The following is a 27,757-nucleotide window of genomic DNA, read 5'->3' on the forward strand; positions in this document are numbered from 1 at the left end:
TTAAAAAATAGACGTGTTTTATAAAACCCTTAACTATGCGTGTAAATTTTTTGAAATTTAAAAATTGATTGCATCCCACCAAAAAAAAAATAAAATCGAAAAATAAAGTTTTTGATGGTGGGGGCAGGGAGAAGGGGGTGGTGGGTTAAAATTACGATGAATCTTATGTCTTAATCACATAAAACTTAAAAAAATGAAAAAAATTAAATTCTGGTAATTAGGGAGGGTATTTTTTAATTTATGTATCCCGTCCATAAGTGGAAAGTTTGATGCGCCACTGTAGACGCATGTGCCACTGAAAAGTGACGGCACAGTGTTCAAACGTTTTCTTTTAGGTTCTACTATTTAAGTTATAGGGTCCCGTCGTGCCTAAAATGATTAAGAATTTTCACCTATAGCGGCTCTTAGTCTATATCGTTCACCCTAGCTTAGCTCAGTCTCTCAGGGTGTGTGTTCATCATATGTATATACAGTAGAACCCCGCAAATCCGAACCCCGAAAATCCGAACGTTCGGCAAATCCGAACCAACGGAAAGTGGAAAAAAATAAAAAAAATTCAAGACAAAAATTTAAAAACGTGTTTATTATACAGAGTAAAACCAGAAAATTGAGCAATGTAGGATTAATAGGACTTTGAGATATAACATTTCTTAAAAATGAATACGAGGTAATTTATTCGTAGTGCTTATAACAGTTATACAGAAACATATAAATATTATGTCGTTTCTCTTGTAGTCAATTTGAGTCCAAAAATATTTGTCGACACTCTTGCGAGAAAGTTTGTAACTCCACTTGCGCTTGTAGTCGCGCGACTGTTTTGTCGCGAAGATTGAATACACTGTTTCAAATACATACAAGTCAATCCATTTGAGACTAAATAATCGTGGATTGACTTGTATTTGAAACAATGTGTTCAATGTTCGCGAGAAAACAATCGCGCGACTACAAAATAGCAATAGACCAGGGCGCATCTGTAAAAATATTAGTACATTTGGACGTTGAGAGGTGACTCAAATTTTTTTGCAGAAATTGCTTGAAAATAACTCAAATAATAATATTTGACCTATCCTCCCTCTCAAAAAGGTCCGGAATAATCAAAATTTAAAAAAATTAAGGAAAAATTCGATTTTTTTCTTGGTTTTTTGATTATAACTTTAAAAGTATTCATTTCCGAGAAAAGTTGTACAGACATAAAAGTTGTGTAATTAAATTTCCTACAATGTAAAATTAGTTAAAAATTTAAAAAATAGTCACCCTTGTTGCAAAATAGCAATAATTGTGAAAAAAACATATGAAAACAAGTATTCGTATTTTACGTTTTTCAACCATTTATGTTACACTAAGGACCTTCATATTTCACCCTGAAAAACTTTATGATACAGTAAAACAATACTGTAAATTTCATTAAGATCGGTTCAATGGATTTTGCAAAATAAATTTTGCAATCCAGCTTTCGTAAAAAATACATTTTTTCAAAATGTTACAGGACTGAAAATAAAGCAGATAACAACTTGAAAATTTTTTTGCGTATAGAAGTGTACTGTACCTTTTATTCGGAATTTGCAAAATTAAAACCGATTAACACCACGGCGTCAGGAATTTTTTTAAATAAACATTAATTATTGGTGCTACTCAGAACAGAGAATAGTTTGCTCTGATTGGGCATTCCAATGACCTTTGATAATGATTGATACATTTTAATTTTTATTACATTTCGATATAAATAAATAAATTTGTTTATTGCAAAATAAAATCACATACTCTATCCTTTGAAATAACACTTTTATTAGCAAAAACTTTCTTTGTTCATATATTTTAACTTAAATAATAAAAGTTTATTATTTTTAAACATATGCAATTGTTTAAACAATATTTCACAAACAATATATATTATGGTAGGGGAGCCCAAGCGGGGATTTTTGCAGTTACTCGAGCGCGTCAGATTATCATATGGGGAGAAACGTGGTACCCTGCAGATGTACCTCTGCCATATATTGGCTCTTAACACAGGGGAGTTCGTTTAGGGGGGCCCGAAAATAAAAATCTATCCTTAAAAATACTCGAAATTGTCAGATTAAGATAAGGTAAGTTAAGTACATGCAAAACAGTGTATATTTAAAAAAAACTGACGATTTGAGCGGGGCGTAAGGAAATTGGTGAGTCTAACTCAAAATTGCACGTTCAATATTTTTCAAAAATCTATCGAAAGATACCAAACATGACCCCTCACAGAGAGGGGTGGGGGGTAAATTTAAAATTTTAAAATTTTAAATACAAATCCCGCAATATTTAGCAAAATAAACATCACATCGAAAAACTGCAAAATACACTTATTTAATATTTTTGAAAAATATATTGAATGGTACCAAACGCGACCCCCCACGGAGGTGGGGTGGGGGGTTACTTTAAAATTTTAAATGGGAACCCCCATTTTTTATTGCAGATTTGGATTATCTGCATAAAAATAAGCAACTTTTATTCGAACCCTTTTTTCGAATTATGGATAGATGGCGCTATAATCGGAAAAAACAATTAATGGAAATGGAAAATTAAATCAAAAAATAGCATGCGCCCGCTAAAATGGAAAATTTTACTTAACTTTTTTTGGTTTTAGGACCTAATAATCATAACACAATAGGTCCCCAAAGCGCTCGAGTGACTGCACATTTAGCATACTTTGCTCCCCTACCATTAGATAAAGATTGGAAGAAATTTTGGTGCAAATCAACTTGTGTGAATCGAACACCGCTGTCCTGCGCTTAGCACCAAAAATTATTGTTTATTTCAAAAATTTTCTGACGCCGTGGTAATTAATCGATTTTAATTTTGAAAATTGCAAATGAAAGGTACAGTACACTTCTATAAGCAAAAAAAATTTAACTTTCTATCTGCTTTATTTTCAGTCCTGTAACATTTTGAAAATATGAATTTTTTTTTGCGAAAGCTGGATTGCAAAATTTATTTTGCAAAATCTATTAAACCGATCTTAGAGAAATTTACAGTATGGTTTTACTGTATCCTAAAGTTTTTCTGGGTGAAACATGAAGGTCGTAAGTATAGCATAAATGTTTGAAAAACGTAAAATGCAAATACTTGTTTTTGTATGGTTTTTTCGCAATTATTGCTATTTTGCAACTAGGGTAACTATTTTTTAAAATTTTAACCAATTTTATATTGTAGGAAATTTAAATACGCAACTTTTATGTCAGTACAACTTTTCTCGGAAATGAATACTTTTAAAGTTATAATCAAAAAACGAAGAAAAAAATCGAATTTTTCCTTTAATTTTTGATATTTTGATTATTTAAACAATGTTCCGGACCTTTTTGAGAGGGAGGATAACTCAAATATTATTATTTGATTTATTTTCAAGCAATTTCTGCAAAAAAATTTGAGTCACCTCTCAACGTCCATCTCAAAACAGATCCGTCCTGGACTACAAGTGAAATCCGGCGCTAAGGCGCATTTTAATGAAGTCGGCCACTTTCTGATGTATGCATTTGTGATGCATGGAGGTTTAGTGACTTAACGCAGCGATGTTGAACCATTTATTCATTACATCCACCGGCAACGCAGCACAGTTCTGTTACACGTAACGTAGAGCCACATCCAGAGTTTTAGTGGCATCTGCGTGTGACAGTCGATGTGGCAGGGAAACTTCTTCTTTGCTTTCTTCATCTTCATTAGAATTACCTTGAGGTTGAACCAAGTCTACATTCTCTTCGTCCGTAAATTCTTGGTGCCCATTGTCGTCAGCTTCAATCCACTCTGTAATTGCACTTTTTTCTTCGTTTTCACATCCTGGAAATTTTGATATGACTTCTAGGAGGTCATCTTATAATGGAGCTTGGAAAAATGGAGTGAGATAGATGCAGCGACTCAAAATCAATGACAACAAAAGCTTTGAATTATTAGTTAGACCAACTTTCGGATAATCCGAACAGGCCCGAATTGGCCCCCCAATTAGTTCGGATTTGTGGAGTTTTACTGTATTATGTATTATCTATCGTCTTAGTCTCTCGGAGGGGGGTATATAGCGATACGCTTTAATTACCATTTTTGCTAATTTTAATAATTTTTCTCAAAACGAAATAATATGGGCCATATAAAAGTCACAGTTAATATACAAACAAGGTGCTAAGAAATACATGGTTTTACGAAACGAAATGCATCCCTAACCATATGTTTGTGGTATGTTCAGTGTAACAAACTGAATTCCCCATAAATTAATTATCATATTATCAGACCATTATGTCAACAACTCACTTTGGACATGCAATCGTTTTAAAACTGCAGAAGTGCTTCTGTTTTTATACTTTTTATACTCCAGATCTAAATAATTTATTGCCCATCTGGTCAGAGGGTAGAGACACAAACAGGTTAGCGTCTGTGGCTTTCTTAACAGTCTATTCACAGCATGCGAACCACGCGGACACAAAATCGACCCTCTTCCAAGACCTAAGCAAAACACCTTTTTGTTATCAAAATAAATAAATATTTTACTGTTCGTCGTTTACTTATTTTTAATTAATTCCTTCATCTCACACCTACCGGAATATTAGGGAAAAATCTTTTAAAATAAAACTAGAATTTTATTTTCCATCAAAATGAAAATACATTATCGCGCCACGTAATATTCATAGCAGCTCTTTTATAGCTGGAATATTGTATGCGCCACTCATTTTTACGGCGTATAGCGGTTTTTTACTCTTGTCAAGACTATACAGTGAGCACGTAAAGGTTCGAATAAATTCATTTTCTCGAGAATGGACGATTTTGGAAAGAAATCCCGAAACAGGTCTATTTTTATTTTTAAATTACGTTTTGGCATATATATCATACTACTGACGTCACCCATCTGGGCGTGATCACGTCATCGATGATTTATTTAATTGAGAATAGGGGTCGTGTGATAGCTCATTTGAAAGGTAATTCAATTCTCTATTCAGTAGTATAAACATTAACACAATTATTTATACAGGGTGTACAAAAAAAATTTTGAATTAAATTTATTGGCAAAAAAGAAGAACGTATGTAATTTATTGAATTCAAAATATATTTTACTGCTCTCAGAAAACATAAAAAAATGTTTGTTTAGCAAATAAATATTGTTTTTTGCTTAAATTCAATATTAATGCAGCCACCCACCTGCCTCTTGGCAGTTTGAACATTTAGTTTAAGCGAAAACCGATGATTTTTTTCAAATAAACATTTTTTTCTGTTTTCTGAGAGCAGTGAAATGTATTTTGATAAATTATACATTGTATAAATTACATACATTCTTCTTTTTATGTCAATAAATTTAATTAAAAAAATTATTTTTGGACACCCTGTATAAATAATTATGTTAATATTTATACTACTGAATAGATAATTAAATTACCTTTCAAATAAGCTATTACACGACCCGTATTCTCATTTAAAAAAATCAACGATGACGTCATCACGCCCACATAGGTGACGTCACTAGTATGATATGTATGCCAAAAAGTCATAATTTAAAAATTAAACTTGACCTGTTTCGGAATTTTTTTCCAGAATCGTCCATTCTCGAGAAAATGAATTAATTCCAACCTTTACGTGCTCACTGTATAAACATCTTTGTAATACATAAAAAAAATAAATATTCCTCTCATCAATATATTTTTAGGATTAATTTCCGCAACATTAGAAATTAATAGTATCGATACAAATGCCATTATCAGAAAAACACGGCAAAGCAGGTAAGAGATATTTTTTTATTCGATAATATTATGCTGATTTCTTAATACGAATAGCTGTACAAATTTTTATTAAAAGTCAAGGACATTTAGATGATACAGAGCTCCAATGTAGATAAAATATTCACTTTAAGGCCGGCCATTGGTAATGTTACAAGTATAGGCGATCCCATCACCTTTATAAAGTACACCACTCATAATCTAGAGCATATATGTATACCGAAAAATGCTTAACCTACTAACAATATATCTCGCTAATTACAGCCATATTTTTGCTACCCTACCTGTTGTGTATTGTTTATAAAAAAATGTGAAAGTTTTGCTTTTTTCTCAATAAATATAAGAGCGTTTATATCTAAATTACTCAAGTATTTAAATGAATTTCATGATAAAAGTCCGTTTAGCACTAGCCTACATGTAACGGAAGGATGTAACGTTAAAAAAATGTGAATTAATAAAGTACTTTTTGCGTGGTGTACTTTTAAAATAAATTTCTGGAATTAATAGAAATTGGCATGTGAAACGTAAATCTTGTACATATAATACACAAAAAGTATAGGAATCTGTAAGAATCTAAGCTCTGTTAATGTAGCAATTATGTATAAGATGGCGCTACGAAAAAAATTAAATAAACATAAAAAATTCAGGAGCGTAATGGCCCGTTTGAAACTTTCCTTAGGATATTTCGGTACTTGACAAATATGAGTTTATTAGGGGTCCGGACAAATAATCCCGGACAAAAAATCCCCACAAATTATCCCCGGACAAAAAATCCCCACAAATAATCCTCACAAATAATCCCCACAAATAATCCCCGGACAAATAATCCCCACAAAAAATCCCGGACAGATAATCCCCACAATTTTTTTTTGACAAAATATCCCCGCAAAAAATCCCCAAGAAATATTTTTGCCCAATAAAGTTGTCAAATGAATGCTTATAATCCAAGGATGGTACTACAGATGAGAAATTTAGACTGTCTGTCCGTCGGTACGTCCGACCGCGCATATAACTACTCCGTCATTATGCCAGGTAGAATGACACATGAGGGGTCGAATGAACGGTTATAATCCAACAATGGTACTACAGATGAGCAATTTGGTCCGTCGGTCTGCTTGACCACGAATATAACTCCTCCATCACTGTACCAGGTAGAATGACAAATGAGGTGTCGAATGAAAGCTTATAATCCAAAGATGGTATTAAAGATGAGAAATTAGACCAAGGATGTCTGTCCATCGGTCCGTCCGACCGCGAATGTAACTACTCCGTCATTATGCCAGGTAGATTGACAAATGGGGTGTCGAATGAACGGTTATATTCCAACGATGGTACTAAAGATGAGCAATTTGGTCCGTTGGTCTGCCTGACCGCGAATATAAGTCTTCCGTCACTGTACCAGGTCGAATGACAAATAAGGTGTCGAATGAAAGCTTATAACCAAGGATGGTACTAAGGTTGAGAAATTTGACCAAGGCTGTCTGTCCATCGGTCCGTCCGACCGCGAATGTAACTACTCCGTCAATATGCCAGGTAGAATGACAAATGAGGTGTCGAATGAATGGTTATAATCCAACGATGGTACTAAAGATGAGAAATTTGATCCGTCGGTGTGCCTGATCGCGAATATAACTCCTCCGTCACTGTACCAGGTAGAATGACAAATGAGGTGTCAAATGAAAGCTTATAATCCAAGGATGGTACTAAAGATGAGAAATTAGACCAAGGCTGTCTGTCCATCGGTCCGTCCGACCGCGAATGTAACTACTCCGTCATTATGCCAGGCAGAATGACAGATGAGGTGACGAGTGTATAGTGAACGGTTATAATCCAACCATGGTACTAAAGATTCACTCACGCATTTCGTTTCCGAAAGTTGCACTTTCACGCACGACGTGCGGGAAAGTAAAATACCTTGTAATATTGCATTATAATATATTATAATACATGCAATAAACTAATATTGAAAGTTTGTTTTTGACAACCTTGTCAAATAATTGATTTGTGTATTTTCACTTCTAAATAAAAATCGATATAACTCTATTTTTTGTGGCTTTTTCCAAACGTACGGCCCTAGAATAAATATTATTCCTAACTCGTGCGGAAAGTGTGTTCCTCGCCCGCTATCGCGTCGTTCGGGTCAACGGCAGTCTCGTGCGTGAAATTATCACTTTCCGCACTAGTTAGGAAAATAACTATTTTATGATGTCGATATTTTCCAAGTTATGGGGGGAAATAGTGACAGTTAGAGGTTAGAGTTAGAGCATAACTATTGAATTGTCTCGTTAATTATGAGTTTTACGACAAAAATGTAGGTACCTATAATACAAAAATAGAACTTAGTAGATAGAATTAACTTTTACATAATTTTGAATTTTGATCTCTTTCATTTTTTTTTACGAATATTTAAAATTGTTTCAAATATGATTTCCTACAATTATTTCTTTTTGACAATTTTTTTCGTGCGGTTGATATTTTCCGAGTTAGCGGGAATATATTAAAAAGGGGTGGGGGAGCATAAATATTGAATTGAATCTTGTTTCCGAGCTGCCCCAAATTTTATAATTCTAACCTTTAGGGGAGATCAATAGTGGTGTAAATTTAAAATTGCGACTGAATTCCGCTGAAGGGTTAGCCGTCATATTGATTTTAAAGGAGAACCGTTGATGCTAAATACCTCCACCATTTTCAACTTTTTTGCTCTACTGCTCATTATTTATAATAGTTCCCAGGTAGCAAGACTGTTTAACGCGCTCTATCTGAATCTGCGTTCCATTAGTGTGCAGATGGGTTATAGGTATAGATAGGGCTATTATAGCAATCGCCATTAAACCGGTTTTTGGTACGAAAATAGTGATTAGCAATTAAATTTAAGCATGAATTGTAATTTCGATTACCAAATATCGAATTCCAATTGTGAGTTCTTTCAAAAATCGTGCATGCAGCACTCTGCTTTGAATAACCCTGTTCAAAACATCCTATTTGTGATGATAATTGCTTGTCCTGAAAACGATAATCTTGATTGTAATACAAAAAAACCTATTCATTTTTGTAATTTCAAAAGTATTTGGTCATCATCATCATCAATGGCGTTATAACTCTTCGAGACTCTGCCACATTTTTTATTATTTAAAATCAATACAGCTGCCCACGATGTGATATTTGATACCGTTCACGTTATCAACACCAGTAATAAAAATTTAATGTGTTTCTCGGTCGATGATCGAAATGCCACATCAGCGACTTGTTAATTATTGTGTTTTGACTGGAATAAGAATGTGAATTTTAACCGAATTTTTAACGTGCATACAAAAATTGCACATACAATTTTTTTTGTTTATGCTTATTTTTTATTATAATAAATATGTTGATTTTCACCCATTCGTGAGCAAAAATTTGGTTGTTTTGACTTCTGAGTAATACCAAAAAGTCAAAAATCGTTATAACTGAAAAAACTCGACAGATTTATGCTCGATAAACTCATAATACTCATAAAGCTAATAAAATATTTTTGATCTTTTCGTTTCACATGATTCACTGAGCGTTGGCTTATTTTTTAATATTATTCCTTATTTTTTTTTAATTCATTGAATTATAGCGTTGATTGAGATATTAGAGGCCGTCCAATATATCAATCAACGATTATAGTGAATATGCTTATTTAATTTAAAAATAAAATAATTCTATCCTCTTCTTCTTGCTGTGCCTGTCCGTGACGAATGTTGGCGATCTCCATGGCATGGCAATCTTTATTTTATCTGCAGCAATGCAGGAAAGCTTCACATATGTTGAGTTGAACCAGGTTCTGAGGTTCTTTAACCAGGATGTTCTTCTTCTTCCTGGACCTCGCTTTCCAAATATTTTTCCTTGGAGAATGGCTTGTAGGAGGGCATATCTGGATTCATTTCGCATAATGTGTCCAAAGTATTCCAACTTTTGAGATTTGATGGTCTCGGTTTTTCCCCATTCTTCTGCAAGGACCTCCTCATTTGTGACCCGATCAGTCAATGGGATTTTAAGAATTCTATTATAAGTTCAAAAAAAATTCAAAAAAATATGCTTGAAATATTTATTTCAAACTCTAAGCTCACCCCACCTTAAGGATAGCTATGACACGAATTTGATAGGCAAGCCATGCAAGTCGTTTTTGTCTATGTATGAAATTTAATAAAAAAATGTCTCATCCGGAAAGCAGATGGGTGCAGGTCGACCTATATTCGGATCTTAGACTATAACGTATATATAGTTTCGTAGAGTTTTGCTATCAGCCGTTGATGATTTGCTGATGAACGCTACTCGTGTTATTTCTTTCCGTTCATGTTCACAAGAGCATGTGTTAACAAGTAATTGGACTTCGTAAGTCCTAGGTTTTCATCCAAAGTAATCGAAAGTAGAACTGGAAGTCAATATTTTAACTCTTCGTGTAACTTTGCGTCGATTCATATACGATTTTACTAATTTTGGATCATATTCATTTACATTCATACCATACTTTGAGTCACTTTAAAACAGATACTTGCGGTTGCAACTCTAAAACTGAAGTCCGATGTTAAATTACTCATCTTTAATACCATCCTTCTGTTATAATCTTTTATTCGAAACCTCATTATTTGTCATATCTGTATTAATACGGAGGAGTTGTATGTAGGAGGACAGACGGAAAGACACTCATGAAACCGGAAGTATATATTTGTTCTCGCCTTGCGAAGGCTCGTCGAATAATATATCACTTTTACTATTCCGGTGACTTTAAAACAGTATTTCCGGTCCCATTTGTAAAACCGGAAGTACTTGGTCAAATTTCTCACCTTTAGTACCATCCTTGGATTATAAGCTTTCATTCGACACCTCATTTGTCATTCAACCTGGTATAGTGACGGAAGAGTTATATTCGCGGTCGGACGGACCGACGGACAGACAGCCTTGGTCAAATTGCTCATCTTTAGTACCATCCTTGGATTATAAGCTTTCATTCGACACCTCATTTGTCATTCTACCTGGTACAGTAACGGAGGAGTTATATTCGCGATCAGGCAGACCGACGGACCAAATTGCTCATCTTTAGTACCATCGTTAGATTATAATCGTTCATTCGAAACCTCATTTGTCATTTTCCCTGGCATGATGACGGAGAGAAGTTACATTTGCGGTCGGACGGACAGATGGACAGGCAGCCTTGGTCAAATTTCTCATCTTTAGTACCATCCTTGGTTATAAGCTTTCATTCGAAACCTTATTGGTCATTCTACCTGGTACAGTGACGGAGGAGTTATATTCGCGGTCAGGCAGACCGACGGACCAAATTGCTCAACTTTAGTACCATCGTTGGATTATAATCGTTCATTTGAAACCTCATTTGTCATTTTCCCTGGCATAATGACGGAGAAGTTACATTCGCGGTCGGACGGACAAATGGACCGACAGCCTTGGTCAAATTTTTCATCTTTAGTACCATCCTCGGTTATAAGCTTTCATTCGAAACCTTATTTGTCATTCTACCTGGTACAGTGACGGAGGAGTTATATTCGCGGTCAGGCAGACCGACGGACCAAATTGCTTATCTTTAGTACCATCGTTGGATTATAACCATTCATTCGACACCTCATTTGTCATTCTACCTGGCATAATGACGGAGTAGTTACGTTCGCGGTCGGACGGACAGATGGACAGACAGCCTTGGTCAAATTTATCAGCTTTAGTACCATCCTTGGATTATAGGCTTTCATTCGACACCTCATTCGCTATTCTACCTGGTACAGTGACGGAGGAGTTATATTCGCGGTCAGGCAGACCGACGGACCAAATTGCTCATCTTTAGTACCATCCTTGGTTATAAGCTTTCATTAAATGTTCTAAACATTAATTACATTTTCATTCTAAATTAGACAATTAGACAATTTTGAGTGATATAATTGTTCTTCCCTGGTATAATTTTATAATATTGGGACATGAGAAGTAGGTAACAAACTATGATGAACCAATATGCGAAATAGATTTTTCCAATACTTTTGGTTTAGATTTTACCACGAGATACGAGCACAGTATTTATCCGAGTAAAATTTTCAGCGAGAACCCGTCCTTAAACCTCCTAGAAAATGAAAAGTTCGCACCTCATATATAAAACGATTTCGAGTCATCTTAGCGAGACCGCACCTGCATACCTCTCTGTACTGAAACTAAACTATCAGCTGACTATAAAGTCTGGAGTCCGCGCTTCGCTTAGATATATATTGCGTTATTTTTCCGATAGAGGCAGCATCTCTCGGGAAAGAATCTTTTCTCTCTGTTGCACTGCGACTTGGGGACCTCTCTTTCATACAACGGCCGGCCTTAAGACCAGTTCCAGAAAACAACGTGGTGGTAGATTTTGTTTATTTTTATTCAGGTTCTACGTGCAAATTATCAATACGTATCTTAAAAACGTATAAGCAAATATTTTACGGCTATTTCTACTTTTTCTTTCTTTTCACGGCAAATTCCGTGTAGTTAAACTCTCACTGTACTGGTATGGAGATGTAAATATTAGTTGACAATAACATGGTCATCATTAACATAGAGATGGCTACTTCGTGTAGTTTTTGAATATTCTTGGATAGCCGTTACTTGTATAATCGGTTAAATTGTTAATTCAGTTCATTAATAGGATTATTTTTTCAGAAACTATGTATTCAGTTATTACAATAATTTATATACTATACCAGTGGTTCCCAACCTTTTATATCTGGCGACCCACCTTCTGATGTTTTTTCAAATTCGCGACCCATCCCTCACCTCCATCAGTTGTAAGCCCGATACATTTGGACCAATTAGTTCCATTTTCGAGAAAAAAACTGTCCAAGGAATAGAAAATGTCTTGGCAAGTTGCAGTGCTGTTTAGTGTGTGACAAAATAACATTTCTTCTTCAACTGATCCATTGAAACTAAACCTTACTAAGCATAACAAATTAACTTTTTCAGCAATATCTGTACTTTCGTCTAATTGTACAGAATAAGTGATGAAATTATTTCTACCCCAGGTAAAATGAGGTTCTCGCCTGCTGTGTGTGGAGTGCTATTTTTTGCTATTAGCAAAGACAGTTGGTAAGAGGCCACGGTAATTTTATTTATTACCTTGTCACGATGCTACATTCTCCATATTCAACCGAGTCGAAATCAGTGCTTTGAAGAACAACAAACGTATATTTAAGGTTTCGAGATTTTTGGTTGAAATGTGGTTGAAATGTAGTTTTGAAGGCTTCATACTTTCGGAAGAATGAAGGTTTAGCCAAGACATTGTGTATAGGTTCTTCTTCCGTACCTATGAACGTGAAACCTTCTTTCTTCCCTTTCGTAACATTTGACAATACCTACTGGAGGCACTTTAGCGTCATTGCTAGAATATGGACGATCATCTTGGTCAGTAGATTGCAGTTTTCTCTTAACACAAGACCAACTTTTCAGCCAGTTTTATATCGTTAAATGGTATCAAAAGTAGTGAAAATTTCACTACTTTTAAACGAAAACAACTCTAGAAAGAGTATGTTACTCTGTCGTATTTCACTGTCGTATGTTACTACTCGGGGAAATACCAGAGCCAGACTGAGAACAAGAATCAAGTGTTTGGGTCTGAGTAAGAGAGCCAGTGGGAGAAAACCGGTCTGTATGCTACTCGGCTACTGTAAGAGCCACGTCGCGACCCACCTGAAATCCGCCCGCGACCCACTAGTGGGTCGCGACCCACCGGTTGGGAAACGCTGTACTATACAATAAAAACTAATAATCGAGAAAAGAAATAAATTGATAAAGTGATTTTAATAAAAATAAAAAATAAAAATGGATAAGCATTTTTACTTTAGCTTCGTGTTGCAACGAAATGAAAATGGTGATTCATTTTTATTTATTAGTCCTATCTGAGTATGTAGGGTCCACTTTTCGTTGGAATATTTCCGATTTCAGCGTTGGACATATGGGATGTAAATTGCAAATCAAAGAATTCCCTCATCTTCTTTTGCTCCAGCATCCGCTTCGCAGTTTTAGAAGCCACCCAGTGGGTGTAGAAGCTTGGCAGTTTTTAATTCAATATTATTTTATATTGTATTACGTTGAAAACTTTGACTTGATTTTAATAATATACTGTTATTTTGGTCCGCTTAGATAACTGTTGAACATATTTAAAACAAAATACTTGGATCACAGAATATACCATGGTGTATTCTGTACTTGGATCTTCCATAAATAATAAACAATAATTAACTTTTTATTAATTTCACGCCTTGAATCAACTACTCATCAAATATAATATCAATATTATTTAATAAACAACTCAAAATATTTTTGAAGTCGTGTCAAATATTTAGTAGCCTTGTTTGTCACTGTCTTGTCACACATTTTGTTCGATTGAGTGCGTTTTATGACAAAGATAGCGAATGCTCGATTTAATTTTTTTCGAAACCTTAATTCATCAATATTTAAAAAAAATTCAAACGCAGAATGAAAGATTTCATTATTACCGATGCGATGGTAGAAAGTTCCTTAGAATAAACAAAAAGTTTCTTTTGAATAAAATATTTGAACAACATCACACTCAATTTTCTTTTCTTTTTCGTCCCTGTAACTTTAAACATTATAAATATTAGATATGTAATAAACATTGTAGAAGTCTTCAGGGAATTTCTACCCTCGATAATGATGTAATCTTTCATTCTGCGATTAAATTTTTTCATAATTACTTATTAGTTTTATCACGATTCGAAGAAAACGAATGCATTTAAAAAGCATTAGAAAGAAAGTTTGAGCCTATGCTCTTAAGGTTTTCTAAAATTGACAAAAAATCTTGTTCCGAATACAAAAATAGGTATATCTATTGATAACTTTGTATACTACGTAATATAAACTATATTCAAAATGTGCATTGTATCGAAACAATCGTACTTCATAAAGATTATAGGCCTGGATCGCGCGTACCAAAAAAAGTTTCTTAATAACCATCCCAAAATGTGTTAATAGCTTACCGGTGTCTATTCGAACAAACTTTGATGTATGGGAACATTGCAACCGGGAAAGTTTTAATTGTGGAACGTGTCACCCTGACAAGTTTATGATTGTGAAAACTAACAGATTGTTTTTTAGTTTATTCGATAGTAAACTTTATATCATATATGAAAAAAATGTATGTGAGACAAATATGTTGGGCACTTTATCAGAGAACAAGGACCACAGAGAAACGACACAACCGCACTAAAAACGTGTACCGTTTTTGAAGACGCATGCACGAACCTGGTTGCTTTAAGTATCACCAACATGCTAATTCTGTCCCTCCTGGTTGTTTTACGATAGTCCGTAGGCGTGTATGGTAAATACTCGACTTAAAAAGTTTGTTTGAGCATTTATATAATTATAATAGTTAAAATGTCTGGTTACTCGTATGTGTTTCACGGATGTTCATCTGCGACAGGAAGAGGAATAAGTTTATTTAGATTTCCTAAGAATAATAACAGGTAATTGTTATTGCTTTGTAATTTTTACATAAGTATTAGTTATTACGTATCTAATAGTCCTAATTTGACTTGATTAAATAATATTGACAATAAATCATGAGGAAAGTGATTCATTTTCTTGAATTAAATTACCCCTACGTAATGCATAAAAACTAAACTTCGCTCTGCCAAGCAAGGGATATTTCAAAATAAAAATATTAAATTTGGTGTCAGACGCAAGTCTACGAAGGGTCAGCCAGGTCAAAAATTCAACAGATGTTTTCCGTGTGTCATCGCACTCCAAGATATCCTATTTTTACGAAATAAAAATATATAAACAGTTCTATACACGAGAATTTCTGATTTAAACGACAAAAACCAAATACGATTCGAACAAAAATTGTTGGGAACATAATTAGGGCCGATAATTGAGACAATCTTAAAATTATAGCAGAACAAGACCTCAAAATTGCAAAAACACGGTTGAAAATAAACAAACTTACATTCAATTATGAAAAAACTAGATACTTATCTACCTTTTGCAGTGCAGTATACAAAAATTGTATACCAACTTTTAATTATTTAAATATAAATAACAAAGATTACCTATATATATGGATCGCAGTATACATCGGAATCGTATTGTAGTGTTGTTTTCTGAATAGTTTGTTTTTTGAATGTACCTGATATCTTTAGAAACAAAGAAAATAGACGGTTTTGTAGTTTAACATGTCTTTTGTGGATGCAAAGGTACAAAGGTGGATACATCGATATTATATTTTAGTCTTGTGTTTTATTTCACAACCTATTATGTTTTCCGTCTTTTGCGTTATTTTTTTGGGTATTAGCGCACTCATCACCGTATATTATAGTAAAGCTTCCCGTGCGTGACAAGCTTTAGGTTATTGACGTTCGGCAATATTTGTACTGCTTAGAGCCAATTTAAAATATTTACAGAGATAAAATTCCACTTAAAGAAACATTGTCAAATTATGAAACATGAAGAGAATTAAATGTAAAATGTCTTCATACTTTTACTCCAAAGATATATCAGAGAAGGTATAGGTTTAAAAGACAATAACAATATTAACATTCGATTTCAACATAAAGTTTTTTGTTATCGATCACGAACATTTGTCACCCAAAGAGAATTGGAACTTTCAGAGTTTGTGACATTTCCGTGGAAGTTACAATGGCTGTGTTATTTTTCGATAACCTATATTAAAAAATATAATTTATTGGGAATACCCCGACAAACAAATTATATCTTGTATCAGCCCAAGCCAAAAACAATCAGTGAATGTCACACCTACCGTAGGAAATAGGTATATTTTATTATTGGTCTTTCAATGCCAAAAGCAGGATAAAGAAAAAGGTATTTTCATTTATGGTTCCAATAAATATGATTTTCACCATTACTTTGCATTGTGCGATATATTTGCAATCTTTTGTAAATCGCTTTTGTAAAACAAAAGTCGGCCCTGCACGCAACTTTTTTTCGGTGCAATATTTTATATTTATTGAAAGTCAACATAAATGCTTAATTTTATTTACGAATTTATATTGTGTGATATGCCCACTGACTATTGGTATGCTGGTTGTTCAGGTTGGTTTGAAGGTCATTGGCGGCGTGGCCACGAAAGATCAAAGGCGTGTCGCTTCTCTGTGGTCCTCATTCTCTGACTTTATTAAGTTCGACACGTAGAACATGTCAAATGACAGGACTTAAATTGGTGGTAAATAGCAGTTTGATTTTTGCATGAATGAAACGCGTTATTTATACCCTGTTTAGGCTTGTGCCTCTTTAGGGTGAAGGAACCTCCTTTTTAGGAGTATAGGGACGATAAAAGTAAGCTTGTTGTGACTGTTAGGTGAATAGAGTGAAGGAGCAAAATTGCCAGTGGAGCAGGGGTTCAGAAGGTGGTTTTAGCACAGAAGCTATAGAGATGAAGGACGGAAGTTGCCGTAGCCCAGTAAAGCGTCCAGTCAGCCAAGGAGGGTCCAAATCTGTCACCATAGAGGAACGGCTCTTGGATCAGCGTGTGGGGATGTAGCTTGGTTATCTGCGATATATTAGGGGAGTTTGTTCTAAAATTTCGTAGTACTCATCAGGTAGTTCGTTTCTAGCCAATTGTAGAAGATTGGCTGGAGGGAATGGAACTTTGTCTTTGGTGATCCTGGTGAGTATGTGACCTTGCCGATTGCAAGGGGTGGTTAGAACATATTTTGCTCTGTGGTTATTTCCATTAATCGTACGCGAAACGTATTTGTTGCTGAGAGAACGTATTCACTCGTTAATGAGGAGCATTTTTGCGAGTGGGTGTACCAATACCGATGGATATCCCCAGTGCTTCCTGAGGCACATTCTGAGTATTCTGCGTTCGCAACCGAGGATGTTGTTGTTGTGTGGTCGGTTTAGTGAGGCATAGATAACTGCTCTGTAGTCGATAATGGGCCTTATGTACGTTTTGTAGGTGTGTAGGAGAGTCTTGCTTGATGTGCCTCCAAACTTTCCAGATAGCGCTCCAAGGTTTAGCTCTATTTCTTACCTTGTTTAAGGTGTGTTGGATGTCAATGTTCCAGTTGAGTGTCCTGCTAAAATGGACCCCCAAGTAGACCACCGACGAACGAAATTCAAGAGCCTCTCCTTGAAGGGTTATTCTAGCCCTTTCGTTCTTGGAACTTTTAGGGTATCTTAAGGCTATCATTTGGGTTTTAGTTGGGTTGAGGGTGACTCTCCATTTGTTACACCGTGTAACAACCTTGTTTAGTTGTGTTTGGGCCCTATCGCAGACAGAGGGGTGCCTCAGCGTACCATATGCAGTATCCGTAGTAAGCAAAGCAGTATCGTCGGCGTAAAAGAGGATTGACTCAGTTCGATTAATGGGATGGGAGATATCACTGTTGCATGCTGTGTATAGTATAGGAGCTAATATTGACCCTTGAGGTAGTCCTGCTTGTGGAGTAAATGGGGTGGAAAATTGGTTGGCGACTTTGACGCGAACTGTTCGATCTGAGAGATAGGAATGGATGAGTTTGATGAAAGTTATGGGCAGTCCAAATCGGCGGAGTTTTTCGATTAGACCTGAGTGTCAGACCTGATCAAAAGCCTTTTGAACGTCTAGGAAGATGCCTACAGCATATTTTCTATGCTCATTTATGGTTTGGGAGATGAAAGTGGCCGCTTCAATCAATGCGTTGGTTGTGGAATGTTCAGCTCTGAATCCAAATTGAAAACTGGGGAGGATGTGGTTTGTCTCTAGGAATTCTACGAGCCTTCCTTGAGGATCCTCTCGTAGACTTTACCTAGTGTGTTTAGTAGAGAAATAGGTCTATAGGATTCTGTGTTAATGGGTGGTTTCCTAGGTTTAGCAAGCATGACTGTGTTGGCTACTTTCCATGAAATTGGAAAGTAGCTCAACCTAAGACATGCATTGATTGTTTTGGTTAGCGGCGGAATGATACTCTCGGGGAGTTTTTTGAGGCATCTTCTGTGGATACCATCTGGACCAGGAGATGTGTTTTTACCAATGTTACACATCTGCCTGACGGTTTCCTCCTCCACAGGAGCCACCATCGGATGAGGGTAGGCTGCCATATGTTGGGGGGTTAGGAGTATTTCTTCCACTCTCATTTCGATATTGCGTCTGTATCGCTCGTTAAAATTTGGTTATTAGGTGAGATGAAGGCTGCTTGGAGGGAGCTTTTGAAAGCTTCAGCCTTATCTAGTGGATTGTTAAGAATGACGTTATTGACTAAGAGATGTGAATGATGTTTTGATTTTTGTTTAGGTAGGATTTTGAACTTTTTCCATAATTTACTCCCTTCTCTGTAGTCCAGTTGGGAAGTAGCATGGCTCCACTGAGCTTGTTTCAGCCTGTTGACCTCCAACCTGATGGACGCTGAGAGTCGCTTGTACTCTGTTTTGATGAGAGGGTCTAGAAACCTTTTGTACTCTCTGATAAGTCGTCGCTTTGTTTTGATGTTAGCGATTATTCTGGGAGGTAGTGCTGGAGTACATAGGTTATATCGAGTTATTGGAATTGCTAAGGATGAGGCTTCCTGTAGAAGGCTCTCAATTTTAGAAATGCCTGTGTAAACTTCATTGGTGGTTGACATATTACCTAACTGAGAAATGTTATGATTGATGTAGTCTTGGAATAGTTCCCAATTAGCTTTACGATAATCTTCCCTATATATGACAAGTCTTATTTGTGGAGGATCTGTAAAGTTAGTTTTCACTAACAATGGAAGGTGGTCAGAGATTATTGAATCAGCTATGAAGCATTCATCATCGAACATACCCAGCACATTATCTGTACAGAGGATATGGTCGATAATGGACATTCCAGCCGGTCCAAAAAACGTGACTTCAGAGTTGGTGATTCTGGATATTGGCAGATCAAGAAGTAGATTTGTGAGCCTGCTGGATTTCTTGAAGTATCACCGAATTGGGTATGTCTGCTATTGAGATCGCCCATCAACACTGCTGAGTTGAGTGTGGAAAAATACTGTAACAGTGGGTTAGAAAGGGGTTGATTAGGATGTTTATAGTAGGAATTTCTCGTAATTTTGATGTTATTTTGTACATAGATGTCAACTTCCAGGAAATCCGGGTCAGGGAATTGGATATAGGGGGAAGGATATGAGGCGAGGTAGGTATACTGTTGTGTATAAGTAAGCCGTTTCCACGGCTGACCTGGTTTTAGGAAGGTGGTTAGAAGTGTAGCCTGTAAAATTAGGTGTAGTTTTTGACAGGGTATCGGTGAGGGAAAGGATCTGTATATTGTTGTCAAAGAGCAGTTGTTTGATTACCGCTCTCTTTCTGCCAATACCCTGACAGTTGACTGTACCCAATACACAGTTGAATGTGACTTTAAAAGATTAGTGGACGGGAACAAAGGTTATTTCTAAGCTGTTGTTCCTGGGATGTGGTACCATGCGCTGACCAAAGAAAGTTGTACATAGATCGGATGCGTACTTGCCAATAGTGTCCCTTCTGTCAGGAAGGACGTTTAGCAAAAGCATGGTGATAAATTCCATCACCAGCTTAGCATGGTCTGTAAGGGTTATTGGAGGAACCTTCCTCTCAGCAACAATTGCTTTTAATTTGAGCAAGTTATGAGGAAGCTGGTTCCTGCCTTTTGGGGCAACTCGGGTGCCAAATACGTCCCATGTATTTTGTCGGACAGAACTTCCAATTGATTTGTTACCCTTTCATTAAACTCTCATGCAAAAATCAGACTGCTATTACTAACCAACATGATTCCTGTCATTTGACATGTTCTTCGTGTTCCACTCATTAAAATGCCCAGTTGGTGATAACCATCAGTCTGATTTTTGCATGAGAGTTTAACGAAAGGGTAATAAATCAATTGAAAGTTCTCTCTAGCAAAATATATGAGACGTTTTCGTAGTCTGACGTTCGAAACCTGTAACCTGTTCCATAATTAAAACTTCCCCTGTTCCAGTGTTCCCGTACATTAAAGTTTGTCCGACTAGACACTGTTAAGCTATTAACAAATTTTCAGCTTGCTTTTAATAAACTTTTTTTGGTACGGGGGATCCAGGCCTATAAGATTATATAAATTATTTATGAAAAGTGAATACTACAAAAGGTTTTTTTATTAAAAATTTATTATTTCTTTAATGTCTACAATTTAAAACAAGATGTTTCTTCGTATTACCAAATATGTGTTCGATAAATTAATTAATCATTTGTTAAATTGTTTTTCTAAGAATGTATTATTTATTGTAGGTATTTCGTCTTTTTTAGCCTTGATATGGGTTCTTTGTTTTTAGCTTGATATTATTTATTGTAATGTCGTTGGGTGGTTTATAACATTCCCTCTACTATTATGGAACTACTACTTATTGCTAATTCTGTTGTATCAATATTAAATAAAACGAAAACCACGCTAATTTCTTCAAAAGTCATACCAATATCAATGACTTTCACAGAAATCCTACCCGAGTCTTTCCAGGTCCTCCTTGGTTGTTTTTACCCTACCCCTTTTAGGAGCTAGCAGGACTTCACCAAAAATTGCGCCAAAATTGCCAACTGATTGAACATAAGCAACTTGAAAATATTTAAAATTCTTGAAGATCTTCAATTGCATCCGATTCATGTCCAACGTGTGCAAGCTCTACTACAAAGAGATTTTTTCCACTTTTATTTTTTGCCACTCTATTCTTGATTAAAATGGTCAAGTTCCTAATTTTTTAAATTACGTTTTGTTTACTTTCGAGGCTACTTTTGGACGACATTTTATAAGTAATTTCCATATCAATCACCTATGCGCTGGGGCAAATTCAGAAGGAATCTTTGAAACTCATTTTTAGCATCAGTGTTCAATAAATAAATGAATTGCGGTAATTGATGATCATCTAATCGGTCCATATCTTCTACCACAACGATTACCATGTGAATCTTACCATAGTTTCCTAATGTAAGAGTTATCTATTCTTTTTAAAGAAGTCCCTCTATAGCTGAGGGACACTTATGGTTCATGCATGATGGTGCACCTGCTCATTGCAATTATTTAGATACGGTATATACATACAAATCGTTAAATAGGTAGGAGGGGTATGGTACAGGGACCTGCTCAATCGCCCGATTTAAATCCTTTAGATTTTTGAATTTGGGGGAAAAGAAGTACACCAGGAATACATACGCGATTTTTAATTACACATTGTACAAAAAAATTAAATTCATTTCTATTACATTTTTTAGCTTGAAGTGCACTCTGCCACCGCAGATAGAAAATGGAAAATGGATAGTAACAGAAGCAGATGTTCAGCCAGGTGATCAAATAGAAGTTAACACCGTAGTAAGATTAGAATGTAATGAAGGATATCAGTTGTACCCTTACAACAACACACTCATGGCTTGTGATAGCAATTGGGATGAAGAAGATTTTCCAGTGTGTAGAAGTAAGTACATATTTAATTTATATATGCCATTAGTTCTTCTTCTTCATTCTTATTGATAACAGCAGAAGACTTCATGAAGACCTCATTTAGCCTCATTCCTACAACTATATCATTGCCAAAACGGGCGTTAAAATCTTCTTTAATGATTAAACCATACTTCTTCTTCTTCAAGTGCCGTCTCCTAATCAAAGGTTGGATATCATCATCACTATCTTTACTCTATCAAAACCATAACACCATAACATCTTAAACCATACACTCACCAGCAAAATTAACCATCCACCTTAAAAATGGGTCAATTTTGATGTCTCCAATTTCCTAAACCTGCAGTCCGATTTAAGTGATTTTTTAATATATTATAGCCTTATTTTTTTAAAAATATCGCTGCAATATTATTGTTCCTAAACAGGTAAATTTTCATTGTATACAGGGTGTACCAATCAAACTGTGTTTTTTTCTCAAAGTTTGCAACACCCTGTGGAATAGTCTAGCATTTGTAAAATACTGAAATTAAAACCCAACTATAATCTCATGTTTTCTCAACATTCTGTTTTTTTATTTATTCGCTTATGTTGTACTATAAAAAAGTTAGGTACTTTAACAGCTAGCCATGATTTTCATCAATACCAGGGTATATTTAAATAAGTATGGCAAACTTTAAGGGATAATTCCGCATTAAAAACAATGACAGTTCATTGGACAGATAAACAAATGCTTCCTCTTCGAGATAGGGGTGTTGAAATTTTTTTTATAAACTGACGATTTATTTATTGCTTTAAAACCGGTTGAGATAATAATTATGCAAATGAAATTTGGTGGGTTTTAAGACGTATTTATTGCACATTTTTGACATACAATAATTAAGAATTTAATAATTATTCACCATTGGCGCGCATACGGGTAATATAACCTGTATTTTTATTTATTACACATTTGTTAACTTTATATTTTATTATTTTTTTTAGAAAAATGTCCTTCGTTTTATTCAACGGCAACTACAAAGCTGATATGCAAAGATAAAGATGAAAACATTATCACTTGCGACAAAGCGACTGACGGGACGTACTTAGCCTATAGTTGCGTCGCTTTCTATGAAGTTCCGCCAGGTGGGAAAAACGTTCTTTATTGTAACCATGGCATTTGGGATTTTCCCAAACCTCTGTGTAAACCAAGTAAGCAAATTTCACTTTTTAATCACTTTATAGTAGCACAATGATAAATCTGAAAATTTTTATTGTAAAATCAATGAAATTTTGTTTAATACTTAATTATACCTATGTACTTACTTATTTTAATTTGGCAATTGAAGACCTTGTGACTAGAAGGGGACAAGCCACAATTTCGTCAAAAATGAGTTAAAATAGAAATCGCACACTCTAAAACCATATTAATGTCCCAAACAGAAAATTTCAACTTTTTTTCTCATAGGTGGCGCCGCTGTAGTAAGTCCCGTTGTGTCACCATCACTTTATTGTAACAGAAGGAGACAAGCCACAGTAGTAATCAACATGGCGGCGGAACATTCCGGTGCATGTAAACGGAAAATAGACTGATTAGTTTGATTCTGAAGGAAAGTGACTAAATTCCATTTTTAAATAAAAGCGAAGATGACAAAGACTATAATAGTCCAAGTAATGAAGCTTAACCCTTAAACGCCCAACCTTTTTTAGGTTCCATGTACGCCCAAGGGTGGGTAAAAAATGTCCACCTCGAAAATAGCTGATATATTTATTGAGAGTTGTTGGAAATGGATTAAACTTAAGAATCTAATGCTTAATAAACACAGCATCTTCTAAAATATTAATATAAACAATTTACAAACCTTACAACAAAATTACAATGTACATCAAAATTAACATACCAGTAAAAGCCAGTAATTCAGATTTGTCGATTTTCTCCACATTCTTCCTTTGAGCCTCTTCATTGGTGGATAATTATGTGGATTATGTAATTATACGTCGATAATTATATGAATTATGTTCCTACCAACGAGAAATTAAAGAGAAACCTTTAGTTACAAGTTTTACAAAGGGTGTACTTTTTATGCCCACCCATATTTAACTTAAGATATTACTTTTATTTTCAAAAATATCGGTAGAACCAATTTAACATTCGATAAAAGGCTGTATTTTTAACAATAAATAATTTTTGGAAAATTTTTAAACACGTAATAAATATGTTACAGGGGAATACGCATTAGGTGGACACTTTTTACCCACCCTTGAGCGTTTAAGGGTTAAAATAGGACAACCATTGGACCGAGCTCAGTGGGGCTTGGTACAGTGACCTGGGGCCCAAGCAAGCAATTTTAGTACCGCGGATAAGTAACTAGAAGATAAAGGCATAGAGCGCTTCACGCTGGCCTAGTTTTGTAATTCGATTAGGGCACCACATTGGAATCTGTGGAATAGTTGTGCCCCCATCGCGCATCAGCGTGCTATGGGGAGGAAAGGGATGGCCTGGGGCATTGGAGCGAGGTGGGGTGATCCCTGTTTTAGCTCGGGTCAAAACACCTCTCCCAATGAATTGTTACATTCGAATGTATTTTTCGATAGGGTGGACATCTCCCACAGGTCGGGTTGAATCAAATTGCTTGCTTAAAATAGGACAAAACCTCGCAATTTTTACAGAATGGATCGATGTGTTTGAAAATGTGAGAATAAGTAGTGGATAGCCCAATGATCAAAATCTATATATCATGTCGAAAGGCGCTTTTACCATGGGGATGGTTGCCACCCCATCTCGGGGGTTGAAATTTTTTATTATATTTTAATTGCAAAAGTTGGTAAAAACGTTCATCTCAGCAAAAAATGTTTGCATTTTTCGAGGACAACTTGCTCAAACTAATTTAAACTAACTAAAAATATTTATCTCCACCTAATCACCACCTTAATTAAAATTAGTTATTAACCTTATTTGGTCTTTTTTATTTAATAAGTATTATAAGTATTATTAATAGGTTCTAGAAGTTTGACCGGCTTACAGGGATTAGTTTAAAAAAAAATGGAGTTAAAAGCGAATAACGAATGTTTGTAGTTTGGAAAAAATGGCTTTTTCTTCAGAATAGCAAGATTAGCATCAGAGATACGAAAAAATGTTTAAATATGAAATTGTAGCTTATTTAATTCCCAAGAACCTGGTTTACAAAAATTTGGTTCTACGTCAAAAATTTAGTGAGCTATTGACAATTAAATCTTGTAATAACATGCAAAACCCACCTTTACCAACCCTTTCAAAGTCACCTCTTTTTGCGATTGAGAATTTTAAAACGATTTAATATGAATAGTCTTATAGATCGTGTAAAAACCTACAAAATTATTTATTACCAAACTTTCTAAGATGAAAAATAAAAAAGTGACGGTTAAAAAATTCAATAATTTTTTTTTTTTTGAAAAATAAAAGGAGAAATCCAATTGGAAGCACAATAATGTAAGTTAGCAGTGTTTTTAGTGATTGACCTTATTCATTCTTCTTTATTTATGGATTATTAATAGATTCTAGAAGTTTGACTGGCTTAGAATGATTAGTTTTTAAAAAACTGGAGTTAAAAGCGAATAACGAATTTTTGCAGTTTGGTAAAAAATGCCATTTTCCTCAGAATAGAAAGATTAGCATCAGAGATACGAAAAAATGTTTCAATATAAAATTGTAGGCTATTTAATTCCGAAGAATCTGGTTTAAAAACATTTTTCTACGGCAAAAATTGAGTGAATCCTAGAAGAGTATATCGAAAAATATTGATTTTTTCTATACAAAACTAACACTTTCGATAGCGAATAAATCGAAAACTATTAATTTTATCAAAAAAATGTATAGAAAATTTTTTGCTTAGAATGAATGTTTTTATTAACTTTTGCGGTCAAAATATAATTAAACATTTCCACTACCGGGATGGGGTGGCAACCACCCCCATGGTAAAAGCGCCTTTTAGAATCATATAGATTTTGATCCTTGGACTATCCACTACTTATTCTCAAATTTTCAAGCAAATCGATCCACTCTGTAAAAATTGCGAGGTGAAAAGCCTGGCCTATAATTAGAATATAGAATATAATTTTTTTTGTACAAAAGAGGATAAGCCTAATATTTTTCAAAAAATGTCCAAAAACTCAAAAATTGCTAAATAAACATTTATGTTACTTTAATTATTGTGTATTTAATAACATATTTCGAAACGATTGTTGACCTTACTTTCATGAAAAATGTAAAAATTGGATTTCAGGATCTGAAAATAAGTTTAAAATGGTGTTTTCTCCAAAATAATCTTTTGTGGCATGTCCCCTACCGGTCCCGGTCTTCAAAATATCAAGAAGCTACATCAGGACCTCATTAATATAATTCGAGAGATAGTAACCGCACCGTTTTTCGAAAATTCTGCGAACCGTTAGCAACAGTGTGTTGGCAGTACGTGACACTATCAAAGACGAAAGCACAATATTGTGATAGTAATATACTCATAGGTACGTTAATTGTTGCCAAATCAGTCAGTTAATTTCGATTTCTTGTTAAAGATAATCGATCTTAGTAATTCCAATGTGACACAAAATCTAGGCATGGGTTAAAAAAGTTTATTTGAAGAAAGTGTATTTTTTTGTTATTCTGGCGGTACAGGCTCGTTTTTTAATATTGTAGGTATTTAATTACAGAGTAATTTCCACATATTAATATATTTTTCAAATTGGGCTCTGTACCGCCATGGCCATTATTTACTATATTACGAATAATTGTGCCAAATAACTCAACAAAATATTCTGAATTAAAACTGCAATCTTGGAAGGCGTTTTCCGTCTTGATGACGTACTAATGTAGCCTCTTAAGATTTATTGAGATTTATTGGTAAGATAAAATCTTGAAAAGAGAGAAAACTATAAATGATACATTATATAAAGATGTGAAAATATCACAAGAAAATATACATTGTACCTATCTAAATCCAGTTTTTTGTTCTTAAAGCGTCTTGTCCTCAATGGAAATTGGGCGACTACAATTGCAAACTCCTCTCTATCTCAGCTGTCCAAAATGTAACCCAAAATTTCTTAGCCTTAGATACTCTCTTCCGAGACCCCTCTTTCCCTCGATCCTAACTTTCACTATTAGTTGAGCATATTGGTACTTATTATTTCTCAGTATATGGTGTGGGTACGTTTTTTAAAGAATTCTCCGGTAGATCAACATTTCAGAGGCTTTCGATTTATTTAAAGTTGATGTTTAAAAGGTCCACCGTTTAGCTTTTTGACCATCATAGTCCAGTTTCGAGTTTTAATCAAAAAACACATAACAGTTTTTGGTTTTTTCGAAATATTTTCTTCTTTCTTCTTCTTGTGCCACTCCTATCGGAGATTGGAAATCATCAAGGCTACCCTGACCTTGTTTACAGCTGACCTAAAAAGTTCATTAGTGGTGCAGCCAAACCACTCTCTCAAATTCCGCAACCATGACATTCTTCTACGGCCTGGATTCCGTTTTCCTTCTATTTTTCCTTGCATTATATTTTGAAGTAATGCGTATTTATGACCTCTCATCAGGTGACCCAAATACTCGAGTTTTCTTCGTTTTATCGTTAACAAAATTTCTGGGTCTCTTCCTATCCTTCGTATTACTTCAAGGTTTATGATTCTTTCAACCTAACTTATCTTCAGCATTCGACGA

General features: G+C 35.0%; 3 protein-coding genes across 6 annotated transcripts in view; 2 read left to right on the plus strand and 1 right to left on the minus strand.

The window, feature by feature from the left end:
- Positions 1-14,921, minus strand: part of LOC126883875 (protein white) — a 308,915-nt gene extending 293,994 nt beyond the window's left edge. Inside the window, exon 1 of the mRNA XM_050649566.1 lies at positions 14,711-14,921. The gene's annotated coding sequence lies outside the window, so the exon portion shown is untranslated. The remainder of the gene's footprint in view (positions 1-14,710) is intronic.
- LOC114338870 (uncharacterized) overlaps positions 1-27,757 on the plus strand; it is a 435,637-nt gene that overhangs the window by 132,474 nt on the left and 275,406 nt on the right. The gene's annotated exons all lie outside the window — the stretch shown is intronic.
- LOC114338869 (uncharacterized) overlaps positions 1-27,757 on the plus strand; it is a 456,134-nt gene that overhangs the window by 34,465 nt on the left and 393,912 nt on the right. The window contains exons 2-4 of one of the 2 annotated variants that reach the window (XM_028289498.2): positions 5,651-5,723; positions 21,909-22,108; positions 23,074-23,280. The exons of the other annotated variant lie outside the window; for it this stretch is intronic. Coding sequence (XP_028145299.1) covers positions 5,651-5,723; positions 21,909-22,108; positions 23,074-23,280 — 480 coding nt within the window. The remainder of the gene's footprint in view (positions 1-5,650; positions 5,724-21,908; positions 22,109-23,073; positions 23,281-27,757) is intronic. 2 annotated transcript variants of the gene reach the window in all.

Source organism: Diabrotica virgifera, chromosome 4 (genome assembly GCF_917563875.1).
Source record: "Diabrotica virgifera virgifera chromosome 4, PGI_DIABVI_V3a".
Lineage (NCBI taxonomy): Eukaryota > Metazoa > Arthropoda > Insecta > Coleoptera > Chrysomelidae > Diabrotica > Diabrotica virgifera.